Genomic DNA, 27,829 nt, shown 5'->3' on the forward strand with positions numbered 1-27,829 from the left:
AGATGGCGAATCCAATATGATGGATGAAAATCAGTCAAAAAACTGTATGCAGGGGTTTTCTGGGTCGCTTATTGGATTCAACATACTGAATTTTCAAAATTTCATTTCAGATGTGTAATCAACAACCCCAAAAGCAGATGATGTATATAAAATATGTACACGTGTAGAGGGATAACTTTCTCGGAAATTAATTATGCCTTCAATTTTAACAATTTTTTTTCCAATCAATTTATTTCTAACAATAATAATTTACATTATATCCCAACAATTACTCTCGAGTATTGAAAACCTATTAGTATACTAGCAAAAATAGCAGCAATCAGCGAAGAATTATGTTGTAAAGATACAAAAAGATGTATATAAAATGGATGGTAAGAATACTTACCACTATGACTCAAAGGGTTAATTACCATGATGCAGGTGGCGCCTGATCCTACAAATTATATTATAGTATTAAGTTTGAACTCAAATAGGAGAAAATGAAAACATTTCACACGAAAAATCCATGTACGGTGTAAGAGAAGAAAAATGGGTAGAAAAAAAGAATCAACACGCGAGGTGTGATTTATCACGCGTCCAGCAGGGCTGGTGTTGCAGAAGTTAAGAACCGTGAGAGGGATATCTTGCGGTATTTATGCTGCTTACTGATAATATATGGTTTAGGACGACCCGTCTTGGCACGCGCGCACCTTTTGTACAACAATACGAATTGAGCGTAGGGTGCAATCAGACTTGACGCGGGGAACCAAGAAGTGGAATGTGCGACCGTGGGTGGGTGTAGTGTAGCCTCCACCTTCAGGGGAGGGGCATGGGACGGGGGAGAAATGAGAATCACCCCGAGGACTATCACTGTAATGTAGTCAGAGTGCAGAGAGTGCAGCATCTACTCTTCGGTGTGCACCGTTGATGCTAATTGATTTTACGATGAAAATATATTGACCGTGAAGATCAACGCTGCGGATATCTGCAAGGGGGGGGGGGGGGCATGTGACACGGTGACAACCGATCCGTGACTCCCTCCCTGCCATGTCCCTTTATACAACAGGGGACAACTAATACACCTATGTATATACGTGTAAGACTGTGTGAAATATATGCACCAGCAAAATTCGCAGATGCAACCGATTTCCCGCCGCCGATCAATATGGTAACAGCAAAAAGATTATTTTTTTTAAATGATCGAATTATATGTCTTGTCTTTCGTCAAACTTTGCTTACATTCAGATATGTTGGTGGTGACAACCATACGATTTTGTCTCCTCGTCCGTCCCGTATTATGATGCAGCGTTATATCGTATCTTTTCGCCGATTTGCTTAAAAGCCAGGAGAGATCAAAGCCATGATTCAGAGAGGCTAGAATTTGATAGAATTATGTGCTAAATCTCGCGGGGATAACGCAACACAAAGATTAAAGACAACGGATCCCGTTTCCTGATCGTAACATGCCTTATACAAACCGTAGATGCCTAATTCGACGCATCCCTATTTCGTCATTCACGTAATGAATATAGAAGCACGCGTCTTTTTTATTCAAATCAGACAGGTTTTCACGGGTTTCCTCACTTTGTTAGAGCAGCCATTTTTTACCAGCAACTATTCGATTTGGGGAACAAATTAACCGTCGAGTGTCTCACGTTATATCAGAAACATGACGAGTATTTCGATAATTATTTTCTGTAGAGCATGCTAATTGCTGGTTATCTAGCTTGATTATTATATACAACGAAGCGCATATGTATACAAAAACCATTTTCTACTTTCAAAGTTATGATACAGCCCAATTAAACTAGCCCGTGTCATCGGCACATTCGTTAAGTATTACCTACAGGCAGATGTGCGTACATTATCCAAATATGTGAGTAAAATGGCACCGCGCATGCAGACGCAATCAGATTTCCGATTCTGAAACTTTGAGTATATGTATACCTAATTCCGAGTCCATGGCCGGGCTGTGTTATTTCACGGTTCCCTGTATCAGGACCCGTGGGATTTTATGTTCCTACGATGATCCTCATTAGGTAATCATCTTTTAATTAACCCCGGATGAGCGTAGATTCCTGATTGGGCATCGCCGGGGCGATAACTGTCTCGAGTTCCGAGTGGTTCTTATTTGTGTTACGGTTGTAGGCGCGTGGTCCCTCAGCGATATAGATATATCCACAATGTATGTTGTAGGTATAGGTGTGCGTCGACCTGCCGAAATATCAAGACGTCCACACTGCAGAAGCTGTCCTCTTATTAACCGTGCGGAGTACCTCGAGTATGCTCCTTATCGCACGTGCGTCGAAACGTGGACATAAACGTCCGAATGCCTCCTGTCGAAGCTGAATCGGTTGTACCTGCGACATTCGTATACGTATGAAATATATATTAATATGTACCTTGTATACTTATCGCTAGACTGTACGACACAATTCTTGATAATTCATATGTGCGTTTATCTTAATTTCATCGTTTCATTTCAGCCCGTTTCGAAAGACCGTTAATTTCAAAAAACCGATTCAACAGATACCAACCCGCATTGAACTCGGACAGTAGTTTACTGCCGCATAAGAGAATGAGACTCGATACGGACAGCTGCCGGTGGTCGAATATCATCTCTCTTCAGGCGGCGGTTGGTGTGCAGGTATGGCCAGGGGGTCCCCCACGGCCCTTATGGGAACACACGCGCAGGTAAAAAATCAACCTGTAGCCCTTGTTAGCATTGTGTCTCAGACTCTTTGCGGCCCGCGATTGCAGAGGCGAAGAGAATCTAGTTTGAACCCTGCATTTGTTACCTGCGATAAAAAACGAAAAAGATGGAAGAGGATAAAAATCCGGGAGTATAATTTGTCCATCCGATTGAATAAGAAGATCATTCTGCAGGTAAATGAATTGATTGGCGAACTAAATGGATTCGCTTGCAAGGACTAACGGCGAAGTCGAAATAGATTGAAGTTAGTACCTAACGTTACTTTAAAGATGAACGCTTAGTAAAAATCGATACCTCGATCCTTTGAAATGTCTGAAATTTAGCTAGTAAATATAATAAGAAAGAAAACATGTTCATCATTGGCAAAGCCGACTCTTCAGAAAATCGTACTAAAATTATAAAACAACGATTTTTTCCATCATGTTTCGTTATTGTTAACACGTTAGTATAATTTCAGTCTTGTGAAGTTGACATGACGTCTCCCGATTCCCCGCAGCGAGGGATAGAAATGCGACGAGCTGCGAGGACAATAGTGCAAGGGTACCGAGATGAACCCGCGATCAGGTAATTGATACAAATAGCGTCGATACCTACCCCCGAAGGAAAGGGCACCGGTCGCGTACTCGGGACGGCGGTTGATCCTTGATGGCTGCTGCGACGCCGAGCGTCCCGCCCCGCGTGTAGCCGCCTGCCTGCGGCGTACGTTCTGGTATCGCGTTCACACTTCGCTGCTCCGACTTCGGGTATCCCCGATTTTCGCGTCTCGGTTGTCGCCTCGGAAAGAAGCAAAAACTACCCTCTGCTCTCCTCCCATTCCATTTTCTCCGACGACGCCGCCCCCAGAGTAGCAGCATTCCTTCGTAACCTAAAATTCAGCTGCGTCCTGTGTATTTGAGTACATACATACATATATAAATACGTGGCAGAAAGGTATGCGTAAGGTGCAAGGATCCGTGATGCGTATATAGATATACATATATCGTCCTGCGACCAGCCACCTCCTGTGTCGTAAATTTATGTAACGTGAGTCTTAAAGACACCGTCATCTATTGTGCCACATCGCGCATATAAATATACGTTTTGTGTACGCCTATGACGTATCTCTATCTTATACACATGTAATGTATTACATTTCAAAAATACGTTTGTTATGTGGGTATACCTACGCCTATCACTCGAATCTCGCACGGTTTAGTTCGGCTCTCCTCAAATGCGTGCGTAACAAAAAAATGACTAAAAACAACAATTTCTCTGATCTATTTAATATTTCTTGAACTTTTATGGCTGTTTCGTGCGATTTTTTATAACTTTAGTTGTACTCGATCCAACGATGATCAGTCCGTGTAATTCAAGACCAGATAAGTATACTTATGTATATAAGATTATAATATTAATCTACGACGATCGACTCTGTGCTTTAAATTCTTAGGCAAATTCGGCTGAATTTTTTACTACCAGCGTATAATGAATACGGCAAGCGGGCACAGACTACGTTTGATTTCCGTGATAAATACCGATCTTCCAGTGTCACAGGTTTCGCAGAGTTATGTACATATATTATAATGCCATCCGGGAGTTTACGATGCCGAAAACGGCGGAGGAGGGAGGAGAGGTGGAAAAGATGACGGATAAACTTTACGAGGGAAGAGTTCGCATGCCGACTAGCAAGGGCCGAGTCGCGGTGTGTAACGAAGAGGAGAAGAAGAGAAACGAAAGAACTGAATGGAATGGAAAAAAGAGCATGACGGAAAATAGCCGAGATCTGGGGAAATGCATGCATATGGTGTAAAGACGGCGTTGGCGAGACACGCATTGGCTTTTGGCCAAACCGCGCGATCCATTAACGCCATTCTTATCAGCTGCTGACGTGGCGCTATACCGACGAGGTATAGTAGGATGACCAACGAACCGACGGGGTGTTTCTGTCCCCGGAAAGCAGTCTCTGTTCTCATAACTCGCCCGCAGATACTAAAAACGAATAATCAAACAGCCGCCCGGTCGCTAACCGCCACCCGAGCGATGGAACCCTCGCTTCTTTCGTTCTGCAAATAATATACCTATATACACATTACGTAGGTATGCATAGGTGCATTTTATCGGAATAGGTTGAAGATCGCGTGTCGCAGTCTGTCTTATATGTATGATATGATAGTTTTACATGCTTGTTCGATTGCATCATCGTTGCATCGTTCCCGCAAATCTTATACCTAATGAGAAAAAAAAATTAAAAAATTACGCACCGATACGTTTTCATTTCCTCATTTTCTCGTCATCCCGATATATATATATACAAATATAGGTTATTGAGCTACAGAGTTTTCCTAATTGAGATTAATCAAATCCCATACAGCTCGTTCGACTAAAAGGAATTAGCTGTTCATAAGTGTGCAGTTGCGTTACAAACTAGCGATATGCACTCATTGTTTAAGCGAATAAAATATCGAGGAAACTGCGCCAGCCTGAAACGGTGAGCGGCATCGTTATATACATACATATGCACGAGGCCCAGGACAGTGACTTCCGGTAACGGCCCTGGATAGATTATCTTACGTAACTTTACATTATTTCTCACCAGCGTTTCATACTTTTCGGTCTGATTGTTTATTAAAACGGTATAACATGTGGATTGGCACTATTGATCAATGGGTATTGTTGCCCTTATCGGTAGGTATGACAATTAAAACGTCTGGTACAGTGGGGAATTGATTTACGATTCGAACGAAATTTGCGAATGGTATCGCCACCGCTAGTGCCGTCCCTGATATAGAATTGATTGGTAGAAAACCAGTTGGTACACAAAGCCCACGACGGTTCGCGTCTACTTCACAACGGTAATGAATAAATGGATAGAAGAAATGCGATAAATTTAGAGGTTCACCAAATGTTGTGCTTTATGTTCGTTGGTTAAAATACGTATAATAGATAGTAAAAACGCAAGGCAGGGCAGACGCGAGGTTATATAATGAGTGCTAAAACGGAAGGGAACGGAATTCGAATATGGTGGACGACGACGTTGGGCGGCGCAATGCTGCCACAAGAAACAAGTGACGCTTGCTCCCTCCAAAACTTTCCCAGCGTTGGTAGCATTGGTTTTTGGTAGTTTACAAATAAAATGGCCGATATATGAGGCTATTTTGTATGGACAATAAAATTTACTGTTTTATAAAATTAATGACCATCAGCGGTGCGCAATTATGTTTTAAATAGTCGGATTAGTGCGGTGAAGTGTATGAAACGTGTAAGTAACGCGGGTGAAGGCTTGGGAGGGCCGTAAACGAGGTGGAGGTTGTCTTTTGGAGACCGTGGACGCCGCGAGCTTCCAAACGAGCTCGAAGCGGGCAGCGTTGTTGCGGGGACAGACACTTATAAGCTTCAATACATGCAAATCTCACGGAGCCGTCGTCTGATTTTTTTAAATTCATCCGCGCGCGTTGGCGCACCAAGAGCTGAGCCAAGGTACAAAATGATTCTTTTTGTAAATAAAATTTATTGTCCCGCTCGTCATTACCAATACGTTTTTCGCCATTGGTTATTCGTAATGCGTTATTCTCTATACCCAACCAGATACGATGACCAGAGATCAGCCCTGCTTCCAGGATACAGGAGCGTGACGTTCTCTCGGCCTCTCCGGGCCTCAGGGAGCACTTTCTATACCCTGCAGAAATACTCGCAGTCGTGGAGTCCACCGGATCGGATAATGAATTGACGTCGAGCGAAGGGTCCGTTAGTGTCACGGTCAGCAGCGGCGACGTCTTTCCCTCCATTATCCCCTTTGGCAATATGTGCACGACGCCTGGAAATGCAGGTGCCGGATTTGGTTACCCTTGGTCATTTGGTGGGCCAGGTACTGACGCCCGTGATAACGCTCAGAGTGATTTAACTACAAACATTAGCTACGCAGTAAACAATAATCAGGATCAGGGTTCGAGTCAGAAAATTCAGGTCGACGTCAAGCCGGCTAAGTTGGCCAACAGTGCCCACCGTCGTCCGGTTTTTAATATGAATGAGAGTTGTCAACAGACTCCGACTACTCATCACGGACACACAGGAGGAGCTCACAATCAAACTCACGGGGTTCACGCTCGTGCCAAGAAGCATCACGATGTCTTCTCGATAACCTGCGACAAAGGAGGTTGTAACTGTGACGCATCCCACCCTACACCCCCCCCATCCTTATTCTCTAATCCTTTGGTATTTACCGCAGGCGATAAACACGCCATGAGTAAACATTTTATGACCCCGATCGGACCGCTCCAGCTCACCGCTGAGGAGTGTAACGAGATCCTCATGAAGCGTGCCGCAGCTGCGTCCAACCAGGCTAACGCCAACAGCGTGGCGACAAGCCAGACGGACACGACAGCCCACCTTGGGCATGTCTTCACTCACGTGAATACAGTGCAGATCGAGACCAAGGTCAAACAGCAACAGGACATGGGGAGCCAGGTTCGGGTCCCCAAAGAACGGCCCTACTCATGCTCAGAGTGCGGCAAGTCATTCCTACTGAAGCATCATCTCACTACTCATGCCAGAGTTCATACTGGGGAGAGACCCCACATTTGCCCCCACTGCGGCAAGAGCTTTGCTCACAAACACTGTTTACATACTCACCTTTTGTTGCACAGTTCCGAGCGACCTTATCAGTGTCGGGAGTGCAAAAAGTCATTCACCCTGAAGCATCACTTGGTAACTCACACCCGTGTCCACACGAGAGAGCGACCCTTCGTATGCCAGGAGTGCGGTAGGGCATTTCCATTGAAACGCCACCTAGTTACCCACAGTAAATTTCATTCTGGAGAACGACCCTTTGTATGCGAAGAATGTGGCGAGTCATTTTCACAGAAGGACCATCTCGTCATGCATTCACGTTTCCACGGCAGCTTACATCCATTCGTTTGCCACGACTGTGGTGCCACCTTCCAGAGAAAGTTTGAGCTGGTCAATCATGGGCGGTTGCACGGAAGGGTACCACACTCGTGTACGGTTTGCGGCAAAGAATTTCTTCAGAAACGTACTCTACTTGCCCACATGCGCTTGCACACTGGGGAGACTCCGTTTGCCTGCACTGTTTGCGGTGAGGCATTTCCTCGCAAAGCTGATTTGGTCGCTCACTCAAAGATACACAATAACAATACCAGTCCAGATGAGAAGCCATTGACTTGCAGGTACATGAACATAATTTTATCATGATAACTTTTGTTTCAAAAGGCTTCCACCAAAAAATAACCATTGCCACTCTTGACTGTCTTACTTAACAAATAAAAAAAAGAGAACTAAAGAGCTGCAAAAATAATTACTTGGTATTAAAAAAACGCAATTGTAAAGAGATGAAATATTTTCTAGGGAATGCGGATTGGAATTCTCAAATCGCGAAGCACTAACTCTGCATTTAAGGCTACATTCTGGCGATAGGACTCTGGTCACCGATCTGTGCGGGCTAGCAGCAGCGTTCCAGCAAACACCAGGTCACTTCCTAACGCCAAATACAACAGGGCCTCATCAGGTAAGCCTCGATTTTCTTCCAAGACAATATTCTGTCACATTAAAGATTAAGTATTTGCAGATGAATGGTCCTATCGGAACGCCGGGTGTTAGCCACATGCATGGGGCAACGCAGACATCCCCGCCAGTGGGTTCCGGGCCAAAACCGAAACCACATCTTTGTCCGGATTGTGGGCGCGGTTTCGCCCAAAAGCACGGGTTGTCACAGCATCAGCGCCGTCACACGGACGGTAGCTGCCACATCCGGTCCCACGTTTGCGACAAGTGCGGCAAGGCGTTCTTCCAAAAGAACCACTTGTTGCTTCATCAACGTCAACACATGGATCCTCCACCCAGTCTGCTTCGTCAGCAGCAGAGACAAGCAGCTCAGGCTGCGGCTCAGCAGGCTCAGCAGCAACAGCAACAACAGCAGCAGCAACAGCAGCAGCAGCAGCAGGTCCAACAACAGCAGCAGCAGCAAGCCTGCACCGTGGACACAAAAGCAATACAGCTGCAAGCAATACAACAGCAAGTTCAGGTTCAGCAGCAACAGCAGCAGCAACAACAACAACAACAACAACAGCAGCAACAACAACAACAACAACAACAGCAACAACAACCGTGCACCGTTGATACGAAAGCAATACAATTGAACGTCACCATGTGAGACGGCACGAATGGCAATGAACCACGAAGAGACAAGTCTCCCTTTGGGACGGCGATAGCACCCCCGGATTACGCACCCAGCTGCCACCCTCTGCACGCACTTCTCTAATACTAACATTACACATTAGTTATATTTATTATCTCTAGAATCAAGTATGAAGTAATCAATTTTATTACAAGAGTATATATACAAATTATATATATATTATATTCTAATTATCGTGTAAGGCTTGTAACAAGAAAATAAAAATAACCATATATTAGTGTTTTACATAATACTTTATATATCATTTACTCTTAGTAGATTATATGTAAAATGAAATACTAAAACAAATTAGTTGCCTTATCTGAAATAATGAAAAATTTAATGAATTAATGACTATCGTTTGGTTTATTATTTTATTTTATTATTTTTTCCATTTACTTTTTAGTTCATAGGATATCAATTTATAAGAAAAAAAATCATATGAATAAACAAAGAGAAAAACGAAGGTCCGTTGGGTGTTGGAGTTTTTCTTCTTAATTGTCTATTACTACAATACCGTTGTTACTTCATCTGGCCCACAGTCACTCTGTTTTTTACCTCTAGCTCATGTACTCCCCCCTCTCTTTCTCCCTCTCTCTTAGCCAGTTGTAATATCTGTCCCCGTCTGTCTGCTGGCGGCCAGTGGGGGTGGCTTGGAATGTGTGTTGGGTGTGTGAACGGCGATAGCGGCGACGGTGGCGAATGGGAAAAGAGGGGATGGACACTGCGCACTTTCATGGCATCGGTGGGTAGCTAGGGCAGACTTCAGGTCATACACCTGCAGGACAGCCACTAAACCAGCCGCGCTGCCACCGAGGTATATAGCTATATGCCATACCTGTAGTCGACGGCATCGAAAAATAAAAACTGATGCATACATGTCTATAATAATTATTTTCATTGGCTTCGCCGTGTATACATTGGTGTATTATTGATAATAATTGCATCGCAGGTCCATACGTAGCTCATGAATGATTGTGGAAAACGAAATAAACAGAAAGTTGAATGCATTTTTATCTTTCTCGAACAAAGACGGGGCACACATGTTGTTGCATACTGTATAATAACATACTGCATATAGATGCAGCACCAAATGCAGCAATTCTTTGCACCGCAAACAATTGAGCGAGGCTGGTCACGTAGTACTTATGCATAGGATCATCGTTGCCGCGTGCAAAGAACTTACGTGTTATACACGTTAAGAGAGAATCTCTAATATTGTTCTTCGTTTTAATTTTGTTAAAACTTTCACCCATAGACGCGGGTAGTATTAATTACACATACATAGAATCCTATTAATCTGCACCTGTTTGTGATCATAGCAACGGAAGCGCGCCATTTTGTGCTGAAAACTAAATTTTCGAATTTTGCATTCGCAGCACACATAGAGGTCCGATTTCGAACGAATGCATCGATAGTTGATCGAGTCATCAAAATTTCTGTATCTACCACCTGGCAATACCTAGTCGTGGTGGAAAATATCTTCCGTTTTCGCATAGCTTTTAAAAACGATAGACAGTATAATTTACCCTCCGCGCAAATAGGCTCACGCCTCGCTACGACGTATCATTTATGCATCAGACACATGTCGTATATACGATGCGTACGTATGCATATAGGTGTGTACAAAGGGAAATCGGCGGAAGGAAATGGGGTCGCTGCTCCGCCATCTGTTCGTTGTGCCCGGAATTAAGAAGGCGTCGATTGCGACTGCGCGCTGCATCGTCTGTCCCGCCTGTGCAGACGAACCGAAATAAATCGAAGAACTGTGAGCGAAGCAGAGCAGCACGGTTCTTGCTGGCTGGACGTGCATAGTGATGTTAAAAAGGAGTATATTTCGGTGCTTCATGCGAAGACAAAGCAGTGATCCGCGCTGAGACCGAGAATATTGTTTCGAGAATACCGAGGACTGTCGCAGAGAAGAGTTCACGGATGCATATGGAGGTTTGTATAGTTATCTTAATGTTGTGTTTTTATTTTTTTTTACACTTCTCCGCTGTTGCAACGACTCAGAACGCCGCCGTCTCTTTGTTTGGGTTTGACAACACACTGCCATTTTACTCAAGCAATTTCATCCGAAGCTCCGTCGTTATTATGTTTACATGCTCGGTATTTCGCGGTAATATAATCATTGTAAGATACCGTGGCGTTAGTTATGACAACCCGCCTACTCAACTCCCTAATCGTTGTTCCTTTGTCCGCTATCGTCGCATCGGGCCAGGTTTAATCAGAGATCCAATCCGAAGCGCAGTTCAACGCACGTCCATGCTGATTGATGCGTGTCGCGCGTCGTCGAAACTACGCAATTCTATTTGTTTCGTTTCTTTTTCCCCAGATATTATCGGTTGTTTTCAAAACACATACCTTGTTTACATTTCCGTCTAGCATACAGCATTCCATTAAGTTCCTAGCTATGCTTTACAAAGACGCTTTATCACTCTTCCGTCTACTTACTCCTAATAATAAGATACCGAGGAAGCGAGAGCTGGTGTAAATTTCTCGTAAAATGTCCCTCCACGATTTTCACTTACGTTCCGTGGATGGACGTCTGTATCCCACTTGAGTTACCAGATTTTTATCATCGATAACTCTCCAATGGAAAATGTCAATTCTAAGTTAGAATAGTCGGAATCCCGCTAACCGTGTATAATTTGTGTGATGCGTATGCATGTATGAGTCTGACACACGTACACCCTTGCTAAACCAAGCGTCTATGTTATTTATTTTCCCGTCTTTCGTTGTGTATACCTTAACAGCTGATGAGGCCTGTCAGCTGCTTGCCTTGCTGCTTGCTGCGCGATAAACGGTCAGGGCCGTCGCTACTACGTATGTAATGTTATTAACCCTCTATTCCTTTCATCGCCGCCTCCTTTATCATTTCACACCACAAATTACATATGACAAATTTCTCTATCTCTGTCTTAGCTTTTCTATTTGATCACACGTGCATCTGTCACTTTCACGTCGCGTCTATTCTCGCGCGATGATACGGAGTGGAGTTAGCGAGTAAATTACATTAATTGCGTTAGCTTAATATCATAGAAAAAAAGTGATATAAAAACCAGCAACATTTACTTTTAATTCTCACAGTGTAGATCTAATTCTTTGATTTACTTGTTTCGTTCAATTACCTTCCACTATTGCAAAAGATGGTAATCGAACCGCTTCTGGTGCCTTATTATTGCTTATACAAAATTACAATTTGCTCAATCACGTTCATTCATTGTTATCTTTCATCGGCTGTAATACAATATTTTCACTCATTGGCGTACCTGCACGTTTTGCAGCACCATTCATGTCAATATTAGTTGAGATAATACCCAGCTGTTAACCAAGGATAACTGTTGTGTATAAACACAGGCATGTATTAGCTAAGGAAATACCTGAAACCTTGGACAATTTGGTAATATCTAAACTTTTGTTTGGTATACCGCTATTTGGAACAGATGTTTGGCTAGAAAAGATGTATTCTTAATACCTGCTAAATGCTGTTAAATACTCAGAATTTGATCTCTGTGTGGCTTTAAGCAAAAATAATCAGTTCTGCAAGTTTCTTCCTAGAAAACATGTTAAAGATAAAGTTGTGATAAACCGTGGATAATTGAAATATCATTTGTTTTTCATTTACCAAAGAATACTGCTACATTCTGTTATCTATTTGAACAGGTGTTTCCACTGGCCTCTCCTATGGTACTCCATTAAACTTATGAATCAGTTTATTGTGTGACAAGCTTTACGAGTTCAGTACCCTCATTGAATATCTTTTATTATTATCAAAATTATAAACAAAATTCTATTAAAATGAGCTTACAATATATTTTGTTATTTTGAATTACTACATTTCTTTTACAGCTTTTCAAACATATTTGCATAATTCAATGTGAGTTATAATTTTTTTATCAATTCAAAATTGTCTTATATTATCATTATTGCATTTCTGTTTCGCATAACAAAAGTATGTATTTCCATTCTCTGTTTGTATATGAATTTCAGAAGTTTATATTACTTCCTCACCATTCATCGATGATTTTTAACATGTTCATGAAGAAATACATGCATTTGTATTTGAGCTGTTATATGTTTTTGTATTTGAGTTGAGAACTTTCTCTTTCCGTCCCACTCTCTTTTTCCTCACTGTCGTCAAGTTCGGAATTATATTGTCATACACATATATTTCATAAACTGTGTATAGATTTCGTACATCTCTATACTAGAAATGTTATTGAAGTAACCAAATTTTGCAGTTCATACCAGTTTGAAATAATTGCTAGGATAACTGGGTTATCTGCATATCTATGCCTTGTTCCAAATAGCAGAGATTAAGCAATAAACATTGATAGGGTCAATGTTTTTGTTTGACTGATTCGAAGTAGCGCCGCTATCTCCTTGGATTTATAAGATTCAAACGATGGTATTAGCTTGTCTATTAAATGATCTTGACCCTGCTATGAATGAAATTGAATCTTTCAGGTGCCCCTGAGCCGGCGCTGCCTGAACCAGCTCAACAGCTGATCGGAGTACGAGGCGGCGGTGACCGGGGCGAGAATTGCACCACCACCCCGCATACGGAAAAAAAATATACGATATATATTGGTTACTGGGTACTCAGTGGTAGCTTTAGATCAAACCAGAAACCTCGTGCTTTTGAAAAAAACCTCGAAAAGAAGAAAACGACAGAGGACGAGACCCAAGTCCTTCATTTAAGTGGACACGCCATCATGGTGAAAACTTTCCAGGCATACCTGCCCTCTTGCCATCGCACCTACTCGTGCATTCATTGCCGTGCTCACCTAGCCAACCACGATGAACTTATTTCCAAGGTGATGAACCTTAGCTTTCTTATAATTACTTTTTTCTTAAATATCTGACACGTGACATCATATTTAAAGTATACAACTTCTCAATTGATTCCAGTCATTTCAAGGTAGCCAAGGACGTGCCTACCTCTTCAACTCAGTGTAAGCATTTTTTGGTTTATAATTTTAAATTCTTAACGAACCGCAGTCTTTCTGCTACTATTTTTCCCAATTTTTCTTTCATATCAATATATTTGAGTCTTTTACCACTTTCATTGCTACATTGCTGTTGTATAAAGCATATAGAGATACAGGTAATATTGAATGGCATTGTGCTGTTATCTACAAAAAAAAATTTAATAACACCTTGTATTTATATACTTGAAAACACAAGTGAATTATGAAATTATTAGTATTAATTGATTTGCGTGATTTAGGGTGAATGTCGGTTGCGGTCCAGCAGAAGAGCGAGTACTGTTGACGGGGCTACATGCAGTGGCTGATATCTACTGCGAATGCTGCAAGACAACACTTGGATGGAAATATGTAAGTTATGTTCGAAACCGAGGGGTGCTACAATGGGTCCTACCTAATTACCTTGATCCCCAACAATGACGTATATATGTGGCTGGACACAAAACAATAGTACGTGTCGCTGATTATACTCTGTAAATTCATAAATATGTTGTATTTTCCAGGAGCACGCGTTTGAGTCGAGCCAGAAATACAAAGAGGGAAAGTTCATAATTGAACTGGCTCATATGATCAAGGAAAACGGGTGGGAATGAACGGGTGAATCTATCGATCGGAGTGAACCTCCGGACGTCACACGGAGACTTACTTCAAATGCTTATGACGTTGTTTTAACTGCAATGTGCGGTAATTTTTAACCGTCGAACCACCAACGAAAGTCTGTGATTTCATTTGTGATTTCTAATCTTAGTAACGTTTATGTTCTCGGACGATTTGAAGTATTGGATTTTAGTGTTTCGATTTATCTAAGTAAGCGATGAGGTTGACGACATTCACGCTACTTGTCTTTACAGATCCAGCGAAGAGTATTCGTAACGTAATTATTTTTGAACGATAATCGAAAGATGGAATTAAAGATGACGCGGTTCAAGAAACGACCATGAATAACAAATGTAATAAAAGTGCTGAGGGTAGTGGAGGTTTTATAAACAGGAATTGTGGCTCTTTACAAGAACAGTGGGGGTACCTCCGGGTAATAATTTAATTTTGACTGTCTTGTAACAACTCCACAAACGTACTAAACGTATTTATACATATATGTATATCCTTATATCATACTATATATAATGTATACTATAGTACACGTGTATTATACATATACATATATGTATATTCATAAAAAAAAATGAATATACATACTACTATGGTTCATGAATACCATGATGATCGTGCGGGTTAGGTCGATGATCAGTCACGAATTACGCACCGAACAGCGCCAAGTATCGAAAAAACTTTGCTGGAGCGACCATCTACCGTCTGCTTGCCTGCCTACCTGCCTCTGCGTTTATCATTGGGATTTCACTGCCGATATTCCTTAAAAAATATAAATTCAAAATGCTGCATCATCTCTTGGCGTTGCAGCCCTAGACATAGTATAGCCTACATTGTAACGTGTATGATATTGAAAAGCCTATAATATTGTAATACTATAGCGCTCATGATATGATATAAGATCAGAGAGATATGAAGTATAATATGAAGATATGTCTGGGAGAAGCGGGAAAAAGGTGCGAAAAAGAGGATGTATGTGTTTGCGTAAATTACGTGCAGGTGCGAGAAAGAGAGAGAGAGAAAGGAAGATAGCGACAGTGAAGTTCGCGAAGGGGCCGGGGGGGGGGGGGGCTAGATTGGACAGATGAGTAAAAGGAAATCACTATTTACTTCTTCAGGAATAGTTGCGCTGTTGTGAGTGTGGTATAATCAAATGAACTGCGCGTTCGTATGCACGCCTGAAAAAGAGCATGCGATGGAAGGAGGACATGGATCAAATTGACGATAATTGCTCATTAATTTAAATACTGATCTCATCTGTAAATATTTATTAAGTCTGGCGCGAGAACTTGACTAAGATCAGATCATTTCGTTGTAAATGAATCACGCACCTAGATAATATAATCAAATTTCATTGTAGTTATCACAATGTGGGTGGGCATATATTCGTCTCCGTTATTATTCGCTAATTTATTATTGTCAATTTTGAGAATATAGTAGCAACATCGTTCGATGTATATTTGTCGGCCCGCTTTACGAGGGATCCTTATATACCTGTTTCAAGTTCGGTCAATTGCCTATTTTATCGTTGATACTATTATTATTCTTTTCTCAATTCGTTCACTATTTTAGATATGATTGGTATACAATTTGTTACCGATCAAAATGATTACACTGGTGAACTTCGCATCCATTTTTTTTTTTTTTCATGTATAAATGGGAAAAATGTTTCGCTTTCGTTTAATTCTTTTTCATAATTTGAAAGCTTGTTATATGCAATACTTTCATGCCCACAAAGCAAGAATCGGAGTATGAAAATTAGAAATTCGCTGAGATCTTCGTACTCAATGATTATTCGAGGCATACATACGACAGTGCAGTATTTTATGTAGGAATGAACGAACGTGTACATGTGGCGGCCTAATCCTCATACTGTCTCAAACAGTACCTACTTTTTATATTATTGTGCTAAGCTCTCCTTTCCACCAACACCTTTTCTCAATCCCCCACCCATCATAAAGATACCTGTCCACCTCTAACCACTTTTGAATCCCAAGCCTATACAAATCCACCTCTACTCACCTTTGCTTTATATAAAACATGTTCGTAATAAAAATATTTCGCAACAAATTATGAGTATACTTTACTACTTGTTGACGCGTCTGTTACCCTGCATATGTAAGATAGAAACGGTGAAAAGCAAATGATGACATTTCACTTGGTATAACTTGCAATTTTGCATGCCGACAAAGTCTGTTCGTCTAATTTGCTCTTACGAAATGCGAAATAGGAAAGTAGCACTCTGGTGAAAGGATTCTTACATTTGGATGCGTGACATCATCGTAATTTTGCGATAGTAATTGACTGTGATTCGCTGCGAGCGATGGATCAGAAGTTATAGCCCAAAAACGACAGGTTCGTTTTATGATTTCTCTGCTGTTGATCTTGGACTCTTTTTGGTGTGTTTTCTGGATTTGTGAGGAGCTATTTGTCGAGTTGGGGTAACACAAATCTAATCTGAGACGAAAAGTTTTTTGCTCGAAAAATCAGTGAGGCTAATGTTCAGCTAAGGCCCCTTTGTATTTTCGGCGAAAATTTTCGCGGTTTTGAAAAGTGATGAAATAAGTTCTTTCTGACACTAATCCGACGTAATTTTGCGAGAGAAATCGATTGAGCGCAGTTCCAGGACGCTGCGATCAACGCATCAGAAGTTACAGCCAAAAAACGAGAACCTGTATTTTTGCCACTTTTCAGCAGGTGCTTTTTCCTCCGTAGTTTCTCTCCTGTTGGTCCCACGCTCTTTTCGCCACAATTTCTGAGTTCCTGGGGGTCCAATTGGTCGGGAAAGGGTCATACAAATCGATTCTAAGACGAAAAATTTTTCGGTCAAAAAAAAAGGAAGGTTAACCCCTTTGTATTTTTGGCGAGGATTTTCGCGATTTTGAAAAGTGCTGGAATAAATTCTTTCTGACACTAATCCGACGTAATTTTGCGAGAGAAATCGATTGAGCGCAGTCCCAGGACGCTGCGATCAACGCATCAGAAGTTACAGCCAAAAAACGAGAACCTGTATTTTTGCCACTTTTCAGCAGGTGCTTTTTCCTCCGTAGTTTCTCTCCTGTTGGTCCCACGCTCTTTTCGCCACAATTTCTGAGTTCCTGGGGGTCCAATTGGTCGGGAAAGGGTCATACAAATCAATTCTAAGACGAAAAATTTTTCGGTCAAAAAAAAGGAAGGTTAACCCCTTTGTATTTTTGGCGAGAATTTTCGCGATTTTGAAAAGTGCTGGAATAAATTCTTTCTGACACTAATCCGACGTAATTTTGCGAGAGAAATCGATTGAGCGCAGTTCCAGGACGCTGCGATCAACGCATCAGAAGTTACAGCCAAAAAACGAGAACCTGTATTTTTGCCACTTTTCAGCAGGTGCTTTTTCCTCCGTAGTTTCTCTCCTGTTGGTCCCACGCTCTTTTCGCCACAATTTCTGAGTTCCTGGGGGTCCAATTGGTCGGGAAAGGGTCATACAAATCAATTCTAAGACGAAAAATTTTTCGGTCAAAAAAAAGGAAGGTTAACCCCTTTGTATTTTTGGCGAGAATTTTCGCGATTTTGAAAAGTGCTGGAATAAATTCTTTCTGACACTAATCCGACGTAATTTTGCGAGAGAAATCGATTGAGCGCAGTTCCAGGACGCTGCGATCAACGCATCAGAAGTTACAGCCAAAAAACGAGAACCTGTATTTTTGCCACTTTTCAGCAGGTGCTTTTTCCTCCGTAGTTTCTCTCCTGTTGGTCCCACGCTCTTTTCGCCACAATTTCTGAGTTCCTGGGGGTCCAATTGGTCGGGAAAGGGTCATACAAATCGATTCTAAGACGAAAAATTTTTCGGTCAAAAAAAAAGGAAGGTTAACCCCTTTGTATTTTTGGCGAGAATTTTCGCGATTTTGAAAAGTGCTGGAATAAATTCTTTCTGACACTAATCCGACGTAATTTTGCGAGAGAAATCGATTGAGCGCAGTCCCAGGACGCTGCGATCAACGCATCAGAAGTTACAGCCAAAAAACGAGAACCTGTATTTTTGCCACTTTTCAGCAGGTGCTTTTTCCTCCGTAGTTTCTCTCCTGTTGGTCCCACGCTCTTTTCGCCACAATTTCTGAGTTCCTGGGGGTCCAATTGGTCGGAAAAGGGTCATACAAATCAATTCTAAGACGAAAAATTTTTCGGTCAAAAAAAAAGGAAGGTTAACCCCTTTGTATTTTTGGCGAGGATTTTCGCGATTTTGAAAAGTGCTGGAATAAATTCTTTCTGACACTAATCCGACGTAATTTTGCGAGAGAAATCGATTGAGCGCAGTCCCAGGACGCTGCGATCAACGCATCAGAAGTTACAGCCAAAAAACGAGAACCTGTATTTTTGCCACTTTTCAGCAGGTGCTTTTTCCTCCGTAGTTTCTCTCCTGTTGGTCCCACGCTCTTTTCGCCACAATTTCTGAGTTCCTGGGGGTCCAATTGGTCGGGAAAGGGTCATACAAATCAATTCTAAGACGAAAAATTTTTCGGTCAAAAAAAAGGAAGGTTAACCCCTTTGTATTTTTGGCGAGAATTTTCGCGATTTTGAAAAGTGCTGGAATAAATTCTTTCTGACACTAATCCGACGTAATTTTGCGAGAGAAATCGATTGAGCGCAGTTCCAGGACGCTGCGATCAACGCATCAGAAGTTACAGCCAAAAAACGAGAACCTGTATTTTTGCCACTTTTCAGCAGGTGCTTTTTCCTCCGTAGTTTCTCTCCTGTTGGTCCCACGCTCTTTTCGCCACAATTTCTGAGTTCCTGGGGGTCCAATTGGTCGGGAAAGGGTCATACAAATCAATTCTAAGACGAAAAATTTTTCGGTCAAAAAAAAGGAAGGTTAACCCCTTTGTATTTTTGGCGAGAATTTTCGCGATTTTGAAAAGTGCTGGAATAAATTCTTTCTGACACTAATCCGACGTAATTTTGCGAGAGAAATCGATTGAGCGCAGTTCCAGGACGCTGCGATCAACGCATCAGAAGTTACAGCCAAAAAACGAGAACCTGTATTTTTGCCACTTTTCAGCAGGTGCTTTTTCCTCCGTAGTTTCTCTCCTGTTGGTCCCACGCTCTTTTCGCCACAATTTCTGAGTTCCTGGGGGTCCAATTGGTCGGGAAAGGGTCATACAAATCGATTCTAAGACGAAAAATTTTTCGGTCAAAAAAAAAGGAAGGTTAACCCCTTTGTATTTTTGGCGAGAATTTTCGCGATTTTGAAAAGTGCTGGAATAAATTCTTTCTGACACTAATCCGACGTAATTTTGCGAGAGAAATCGATTGAGCGCAGTCCCAGGACGCTGCGATCAACGCATCAGAAGTTACAGCCAAAAAACGAGAACCTGTATTTTTGCCACTTTTCAGCAGGTGCTTTTTCCTCCGTAGTTTCTCTCCTGTTGGTCCCACGCTCTTTTCGCCACAATTTCTGAGTTCCTGGGGGTCCAATTGGTCGGAAAAGGGTCATACAAATCAATTCTAAGACGAAAAATTTTTCGGTCAAAAAAAAAGGAAGGTTAACCCCTTTGTATTTTTGGCGAGAATTTTCGCGATTTTGAAAAGTGCTGGAATAAATTCTTTCTGACACTAATCCGACGTAATTTTGCGAGAGAAATCGATTGAGCGCAGTCCCAGGACGCTGCGATCAACGCATCAGAAGTTACAGCCAAAAAACGAGAACCTGTATTTTTGCCACTTTTCAGCAGGTGCTTTTTCCTCCGTAGTTTCTCTCCTGTTGGTCCCACGCTCTTTTCGCCACAATTTCTGAGTTCCTGGGGGTCCAATTGGTCGGGAAAGGGTCATACAAATCAATTCTAAGACGAAAAATTTTTCGGTCAAAAAAAAAGGAAGGTTAACCCCTTTGTATTTTTGGCGAGAATTTTCGCGATTTTGAAAAGTGCTGGAATAAATTCTTTCTGACACTAATCCGACGTAATTTTGCGAGAGAAATCGATTGAGCGCAGTTCCAGGACGCTGCGATCAACGCATCAGAAGTTACAGCCAAAAAACGAGAACCTGTATTTTTGCCACTTTTCAGCAGGTGCTTTTTCCTCCGTAGTTTCTCTCCTGTTGGTCCCACGCTCTTTTCGCCACAATTTCCGAGTTCCTGGGGGTCCAATTGGTCGGGAAAGGGTCATACAAATCAATTCTAAGACGAAAAATTTTTCGGTCAAAAAAAAAGGAAGGTTAACCCCTTTGTATTTTTGGCGAGAATTTTCGCGATTTTGAAAAGTGCTGAAATAAATTCTTTCTGACACTAATCCGACGTAATTTTGCGAGAGAAATCGATTGAGCGCAGTCCCAGGACGCTGCGATCAACGCATCAGAAGTTACAGCCAAAAAACGAGAACCTGTATTTTTGCCACTTTTCAGCAGGTGCTTTTTCCTCCGTAGTTTCTCTCCTGTTGGTCCCACGCTCTTTTCGCCACAATTTCTGAGTTCCTGGGGGTCCAATTGGTCGGGCAAGGGTCATACAAATCAATTCTAAGTCGAAAAATTTTTCGGTCAAAAAAAAAGGAAGGTTAACCCCTTTGTATTTTTGGCGAGAATTTTCGCGATTTTGAAAAGTGCTGGAATAAATTCTTTCCGACACTAATCCGACGTAATTTTGCGAGAGAAATCGATTGAGCGCAGTTCCAGGACGCTGCGATCAACGCATCAGAAGTTACAGCCAAAAAACGAGAACCTGTATTTTTGCCACTTTTCAGCAGGTGCTTTTTCCTCCGTAGTTTCTCTCCTGTTGGTCCCACGCTCTTTTCGCCACAATTTCTGAGTTCCTGGGGGTCCAATTGGTCGGGAAAGGGTCATACAAATCAATTCTAAGACGAAAAATTTTTCGGTCAAAAAAAAAGGAAGGTTAACCCCTTTGTATTTTTGGCGAGAATTTTCGCGATTTTGAAAAGTGCTGGAATAAATTCTTTCCGACACTAATCCGACGTAATTTTGCGAGAGAAATCGATTGAGCGCAGTTCCAGGACGCTGCGATCAACGCATCAGAAGTTACAGCCAAAAAACGAGAACCTGTATTTTTGCCACTTTTCAGCAGGTGCTTTTTCCTCCGTAGTTTCTCTCCTGTTGGTCCCACGCTCTTTTCGCCACAATTTCTGAGTTCCTGGGGGTCCAATTGGTCGGGAAAGGGTCATACAAATCAATTCTAAGACGAAAAATTTTTCGGTCAAAAAAAAAGGAAGGTTAACCCCTTTGTATTTTTGGCGAGAATTTTCGCGATTTTGAAAAGTGCTGGAATAAATTCTTTCTGACACTAATCCGACGTAATTTTGCGAGAGAAATCGATTGAGCGCAGTTCCAGGACGCTGCGATCAACGCATCAGAAGTTACAGCCAAAAAACGAGAACCTGTATTTTTGCCACTTTTCAGCAGGTGCTTTTTCCTCCGTAGTTTCTCTCCTGTTGGTCCCACGCTCTTTTCGCCACAATTTCTGAGTTCCTGGGGGTCCAATTGGTCGGGAAAGGGTCATACAAATCAATTCTAAGACGAAAAATTTTTCGGTCAAAAAAAAAGGAAGGTTAACCCCTTTGTATTTTTGGCGAAAATTTTCGCGATTTTGAAAAGTGCTGGAATAAATTCTTTCTGACACTAATCCGACGTAATTTTGCGAGAGAAATCGATTGAGCGCAGTTCCAGGACGCTGCGATCAACGCATCAGAAGTTACAGCCAAAAAACGAGAACCTGTATTTTCGCCACTTTTCAGCAGGTGCTTTTTCCTCCGTAGTTTCTCTCCTGTTGGTCCCACGCTCTTTTCGCCACAATTTCCGAGTTCCTGGGGGTCCAATTGGTCGGGAAAGGGTCATACAAATCAATTCTAAGACGAAAAATTTTTCGGTCAAAAAAAAAGGAAGGTCAACCCCTTTGTATTTTTGGCGAGAATTTTCGCGATTTTGAAAAGTGCTGGAATAAATTCTTTCCGACACTAATCCGACGTAATTTTGCGAGAGAAATCGATTGAGCGCAGTTCCAGGACGCTGCGATCAACGCATCAGAAGTTACAGCCAAAAAACGAGAACCTGTATTTTCGCCACTTTTCAGCAGGTGCTTTTTCCTCCGTAGTTTCTCTCCTGTTGGTCCCACGCTCTTTTCGCCACAATTTCCGAGTTCCTGGGGGTCCAATTGGTCGGGAAAGGGTCATACAAATCAATTCTAAGACGAAAAATTTTTCGGTCAAAAAAAAAGGAAGGTCAACCCCTTTGTATTTTTGGCGAGAATTTTCGCGATTTTGAAAAGTGCTGGAATAAATTCTTTCCGACACTAATCCGACGTAATTTTGCGAGAGAAATCGATTGAGCGCAGTTCCAGGACGCTGCGATCAACGCATCAGAAGTTACAGCCAAAAAACGAGAACCTGTATTTTCGCCACTTTTCAGCAGGTGCTTTTTCCTCCGTAGTTTCTCTCCTGTTGGTCCCACGCTCTTTTCGCCACAATTTCCGAGTTCCTGGGGGTCCAATTGGTCGGGAAAGGGTCATACAAATCAATTCTAAGACGAAAAATTTTTCGGTCAAAAAAAAAGGAAGGTTAACCCCTTTGTATTTTTGGCGAGAATTTTCGCGATTTTGAAAAGTGCTGGAATAAATTCTTTCCGACACTAATCCGACGTAATTTTGCGAGAGAAATCGATTGAGCGCAGTTCCAGGACGCTGCGATCAACGCATCAGAAGTTACAGCCAAAAAACGAGAACCTGTATTTTTGCCACTTTTCAGCAGGTGCTTTTTCCTCCGTAGTTTCTCTCCTGTTGGTCCCACGCTCTTTTCGCCACAATTTCTGAGTTCCTGGGGGTCCAATTGGTCGGGAAAGGGTCATACAAATCAATTCTAAGACGAAAAATTTTTCGGTCAAAAAAAAAGGAAGGTTAACCCCTTTGTATTTTTGGCGAGAATTTTCGCGATTTTGAAAAGTGCTGGAATAAATTCTTTCCGACACTAATCCGACGTAATTTTGCGAGAGAAATCGATTGAGCGCAGTCCCAGGACGCTGCGATCAACGCATCAGAAGTTACAGCCAAAAAACGAGAACCTGTATTTTTGCCACTTTTCAGCAGGTGCTTTTTCCTCCGTAGTTTCTCTCCTGTTGGTCCCACGCTCTTTTCGCCACAATTTCTGAGTTCCTGGGGGTCCAATTGGTCGGGAAAGGGTCATACAAATCAATTCTAAGACGAAAAATTTTTCGGTCAAAAAAAAAGGAAGGTTAACCCCTTTGTATTTTTGGCGAGAATTTTCGCGATTTTGAAAAGTGCTGGAATAAATTCTTTCTGACACTAATCCGACGTAATTTTGCGAGAGAAATCGATTGAGCGCAGTTCCAGGACGCTGCGATCAACGCATCAGAAGTTACAGCCAAAAAACGAGAACCTGTATTTTTGCCACTTTTCAGCAGGTGCTTTTTCCTCCGTAGTTTCTCTCCTGTTGGTCCCACGCTCTTTTCGCCACAATTTCTGAGTTCCTGGGGGTCCAATTGGTCGGGAAAGGGTCATACAAATCGATTCTAAGACGAAAAATTTTTCGGTCAAAAAAAAAGGAAGGTTAACCCCTTTGTATTTTTGGCGAGAATTTTCGCGATTTTGAAAAGTGCTGGAATAAATTCTTTCTGACACTAATCCGACGTAATTTTGCGAGAGAAATCGATTGAGCGCAGTTCCAGGACGCTGCGATCAACGCATCAGAAGTTACAGCCAAAAAACGAGAACCTGTATTTTTGCCACTTTTCAGCAGGTGCTTTTTCCTCCGTAGTTTCTCTCCTGTTGGTCCCACGCTCTTTTCGCCACAATTTCTGAGTTCCTGGGGGTCCAATTGGTCGGGAAAGGGTCATACAAATCAATTCTAAGACGAAAAATTTTTCGGTCAAAAAAAAAGGAAGGTTAACCCCTTTGTATTTTTGGCGAGAATTTTCGCGATTTTGAAAAGTGCTGGAATAAATTCTTTCTGACACTAATCCGACGTAATTTCGCGAGAGAAATCGATTGAGCGCAGTTCCAGGACGCTGCGATCAACGCATCAGAAGTTACAGCCAAAAAACGAGAACCTGTATTTTTGCCACTTTTCAGCAGGTGCTTTTTCCTCCGTAGTTTCTCTCCTGTTGGTCCCACGCTCTTTTCGCCACAATTTCTGAGTTCCTGGGGGTCCAATTGGTCGGGAAAGGGTCATACAAATCAATTCTAAGACGAAAAATTTTTCGGTCAAAAAAAAAGGAAGGTTAACCCCTTTGTATTTTTGGCGAAAATTTTCGCGATTTTGAAAAGTGCTGGAATAAATTCTTTCTGACACTAATCCGACGTAATTTTGCGAGAGAAATCGATTGAGCGCAGTTCCAGGACGCTGCGATCAACGCATCAGAAGTTACAGCCAAAAAACGAGAACCTGTATTTTCGCCACTTTTCAGCAGGTGCTTTTTCCTCCGTAGTTTCTCTCCTGTTGGTCCCACGCTCTTTTCGCCACAATTTCCGAGTTCCTGGGGGTCCAATTGGTCGGGAAAGGGTCATACAAATCAATTCTAAGACGAAAAATTTTTCGGTCAAAAAAAAAGGAAGGTCAACCCCTTTGTATTTTTGGCGAGAATTTTCGCGATTTTGAAAAGTGCTGGAATAAATTCTTTCCGACACTAATCCGACGTAATTTTGCGAGAGAAATCGATTGAGCGCAGTTCCAGGACGCTGCGATCAACGCATCAGAAGTTACAGCCAAAAAACGAGAACCTGTATTTTCGCCACTTTTCAGCAGGTGCTTTTTCCTCCGTAGTTTCTCTCCTGTTGGTCCCACGCTCTTTTCGCCACAATTTCCGAGTTCCTGGGGGTCCAATTGGTCGGGAAAGGGTCATACAAATCAATTCTAAGACGAAAAATTTTTCGGTCAAAAAAAAAGGAAGGTTAACCCCTTTGTATTTTTGGCGAGAATTTTCGCGATTTTGAAAAGTGCTGGAATAAATTCTTTCCGACACTAATCCGACGTAATTTTGCGAGAGAAATCGATTGAGCGCAGTTCCAGGACGCTGCGATCAACGCATCAGAAGTTACAGCCAAAAAACGAGAACCTGTATTTTTGCCACTTTTCAGCAGGTGCTTTTTCCTCCGTAGTTTCTCTCCTGTTGGTCCCACGCTCTTTTCGCCACAATTTCTGAGTTCCTGGGGGTCCAATTGGTCGGGAAAGGGTCATACAAATCAATTCTAAGACGAAAAATTTTTCGGTCAAAAAAAAAGGAAGGTTAACCCCTTTGTATTTTTGGCGAGAATTTTCGCGATTTTGAAAAGTGCTGGAATAAATTCTTTCCGACACTAATCCGACGTAATTTTGCGAGAGAAATCGATTGAGCGCAGTCCCAGGACGCTGCGATCAACGCATCAGAAGTTACAGCCAAAAAACGAGAACCTGTATTTTTGCCACTTTTCAGCAGGTGCTTTTTCCTCCGTAGTTTCTCTCCTGTTGGTCCCACGCTCTTTTCGCCACAATTTCTGAGTTCCTGGGGGTCCAATTGGTCGGGAAAGGGTCATACAAATCAATTCTAAGACGAAAAATTTTTCGGTCAAAAAAAAAGGAAGGTTAACCCCTTTGTATTTTTGGCGAGAATTTTCGCGATTTTGAAAAGTGCTGGAATAAATTCTTTCTGACACTAATCCGACGTAATTTTGCGAGAGAAATCGATTGAGCGCAGTTCCAGGACGCTGCGATCAACGCATCAGAAGTTACAGCCAAAAAACGAGAACCTGTATTTTTGCCACTTTTCAGCAGGTGCTTTTTCCTCCGTAGTTTCTCTCCTGTTGGTCCCACGCTCTTTTCGCCACAATTTCTGAGTTCCTGGGGGTCCAATTGGTCGGGAAAGGGTCATACAAATCGATTCTAAGACGAAAAATTTTTCGGTCAAAAAAAAAGGAAGGTTAACCCCTTTGTATTTTTGGCGAGAATTTTCGCGATTTTGAAAAGTGCTGGAATAAATTCTTTCTGACACTAATCCGACGTAATTTTGCGAGAGAAATCGATTGAGCGCAGTCCCAGGACGCTGCGATCAACGCATCAGAAGTTACAGCCAAAAAACGAGAACCTGTATTTTTGCCACTTTTCAGCAGGTGCTTTTTCCTCCGTAGTTTCTCTCCTGTTGGTCCCACGCTCTTTTCGCCACAATTTCTGAGTTCCTGGGGGTCCAATTGGTCGGGAAAGGGTCATACAAATCGATTCTAAGACGAAAAATTTTTCGGTCAAGAAAAAAGGAAGGTTAACCCCTTTGTATTTTTGGCAAGAATTTTCGCGATATTGAAAAGTGCTGGAATAAATTCTTTCCGACACTAATCCGACGTAATTTTGCGAGAGAAATCGATTGAGCGCAGTTCCAGGACGCTGCGATCAACGCATCAGAAGTTACAGCCAAAAAACGAGAACCTGTATTTTCGCCACTTTTCAGCAGGTGCTTTTTCCTCCGTAGTTTCTCTCCTGTTGGTCCCACGCTCTTTTCGCCACAATTTCCGAGTTCCTGGGGGTCCAATTGGTCGGGAAAGGGTCATACAAATCAATTCTAAGACGAAAAATTTTTCGGTCAAAAAAAAAGGAAGGTTAACCCCTTTGTATTTTTGGCGAGAATTTTCGCGATTTTGAAAAGTGCTGGAATAAATTCTTTCCGACACTAATCCGACGTAATTTTGCGAGAGAAATCGATTGAGCGCAGTTCCAGGACGCTGCGATCAACGCATCAGAAGTTACAGCCAAAAAACGAGAACCTGTATTTTTGCCACTTTTCAGCAGGTGCTTTTTCCTCCGTAGTTTCTCTCCTGTTGGTCCCACGCTCTTTTCGCCACAATTTCTGAGTTCCTGGGGGTCCAATTGGTCGGGAAAGGGTCATACAAATCAATTCTAAGACGAAAAATTTTTCGGTCAAAAAAAAAGGAAGGTTAACCCCTTTGTATTTTTGGCGAGAATTTTCGCGATTTTGAAAAGTGCTGGAATAAATTCTTTCCGACACTAATCCGACGTAATTTTGCGAGAGAAATCGATTGAGCGCAGTCCCAGGACGCTGCGATCAACGCATCAGAAGTTACAGCCAAAAAACGAGAACCTGTATTTTTGCCACTTTTCAGCAGGTGCTTTTTCCTCCGTAGTTTCTCTCCTGTTGGTCCCACGCTCTTTTCGCCACAATTTCTGAGTTCCTGGGGGTCCAATTGGTCGGGAAAGGGTCATACAAATCAATTCTAAGACGAAAAATTTTTCGGTCAAAAAAAAAGGAAGGTTAACCCCTTTGTATTTTTGGCGAGAATTTTCGCGATTTTGAAAAGTGCTGGAATAAATTCTTTCTGACACTAATCCGACGTAATTTTGCGAGAGAAATCGATTGAGCGCAGTTCCAGGACGCTGCGATCAACGCATCAGAAGT

The 27,829-nt window shown here is 42.1% G+C and overlaps 2 protein-coding genes and 1 long non-coding RNA gene across 6 annotated transcripts; 2 read left to right on the forward strand and 1 right to left on the reverse strand.

Annotated features, from left to right (window-relative positions):
* Positions 1 to 1,836: 1,836 nt before the first annotated feature.
* Positions 1,837 to 3,807, reverse strand: LOC124183986. The gene is made up of 3 exons (XR_006871106.1): positions 3,287 to 3,807; positions 2,517 to 2,777; positions 1,837 to 2,339 (listed from the first exon to the last, which is right to left on the reverse strand). It is a non-coding gene; the product is annotated as an uncharacterized LOC124183986 (long non-coding RNA).
* Positions 2,777 to 8,867, forward strand: LOC124183975 (zinc finger protein 436-like). 4 transcript variants are annotated; one of them, XM_046573222.1, is made up of 5 exons: positions 2,777 to 3,256; positions 6,257 to 7,854; positions 8,033 to 8,192; positions 8,244 to 8,627; positions 8,715 to 8,867. In XM_046573222.1, exons 2-5 carry the CDS (start codon positions 6,473 to 6,475, stop codon positions 8,835 to 8,837), a joined length of 2,049 nt encoding a protein of 682 aa, XP_046429178.1. In that variant the 5' UTR covers positions 2,777 to 3,256; positions 6,257 to 6,472; the 3' UTR covers positions 8,838 to 8,867. The 4 variants fall into 4 exon arrangements, with proteins under 4 accessions (XP_046429178.1, XP_046429177.1, XP_046429175.1 ...); XM_046573221.1 differs by having other exon boundaries at positions 8,253 to 8,867; XM_046573219.1 differs by having other exon boundaries at positions 3,150 to 3,256; positions 8,244 to 8,867.
* Positions 8,868 to 10,586: 1,719 nt separating this feature from the next.
* On the forward strand, positions 10,587 to 16,531 carry LOC124182520 (protein yippee-like 1). The gene is made up of 5 exons (XM_046569911.1): positions 10,587 to 10,805; positions 13,332 to 13,681; positions 13,776 to 13,819; positions 14,095 to 14,203; positions 14,356 to 16,531. The coding sequence occupies exons 2-5, from the start codon at positions 13,580 to 13,582 to the stop codon at positions 14,443 to 14,445; spliced, it is 345 nt and encodes a 114-aa protein (XP_046425867.1). The 5' UTR covers positions 10,587 to 10,805; positions 13,332 to 13,579; the 3' UTR covers positions 14,446 to 16,531.
* The last annotated feature ends 11,298 nt before the right edge of the window (positions 16,532 to 27,829 follow it).

This window comes from Neodiprion fabricii, chromosome 5 (assembly GCF_021155785.1).
Source record: "Neodiprion fabricii isolate iyNeoFabr1 chromosome 5, iyNeoFabr1.1, whole genome shotgun sequence".
NCBI classification, from domain to species: Eukaryota; Metazoa; Arthropoda; class Insecta; order Hymenoptera; family Diprionidae; genus Neodiprion; species Neodiprion fabricii.

What these genes read in the sequence shown, in the direction of transcription:
- LOC124183975 (XM_046573219.1), top strand. Translation starts at nt 6,473, where the DNA reads ATGTGCACGACGCCTGGAAATGCAGGTGCCGGATTTGGTTACCCTTGG. An exon ending in GAGAAGCCATTGACTTGCAG is followed by an intron (nt 7,855 to 8,032) that starts GTACATGAACAT and finishes AATATTTTCTAG; the next exon opens with GGAATGCGGATTGGAATTCT. An exon ending in ATACAACAGGGCCTCATCAG is followed by an intron (nt 8,193 to 8,243) that starts GTAAGCCTCGAT and finishes TTAAAGATTAAG; the next exon opens with TATTTGCAGATGAATGGTCC.
- LOC124182520 (XM_046569911.1), top strand. Translation starts at nt 13,580, where the DNA reads ATGGTGAAAACTTTCCAGGCATACCTGCCCTCTTGCCATCGCACCTAC. An exon ending in ACGATGAACTTATTTCCAAG is followed by an intron (nt 13,682 to 13,775) that starts GTGATGAACCTT and finishes AATTGATTCCAG; the next exon opens with TCATTTCAAGGTAGCCAAGG. An exon ending in GCCTACCTCTTCAACTCAGT is followed by an intron (nt 13,820 to 14,094) that starts GTAAGCATTTTT and finishes TGCGTGATTTAG; the next exon opens with GGTGAATGTCGGTTGCGGTC.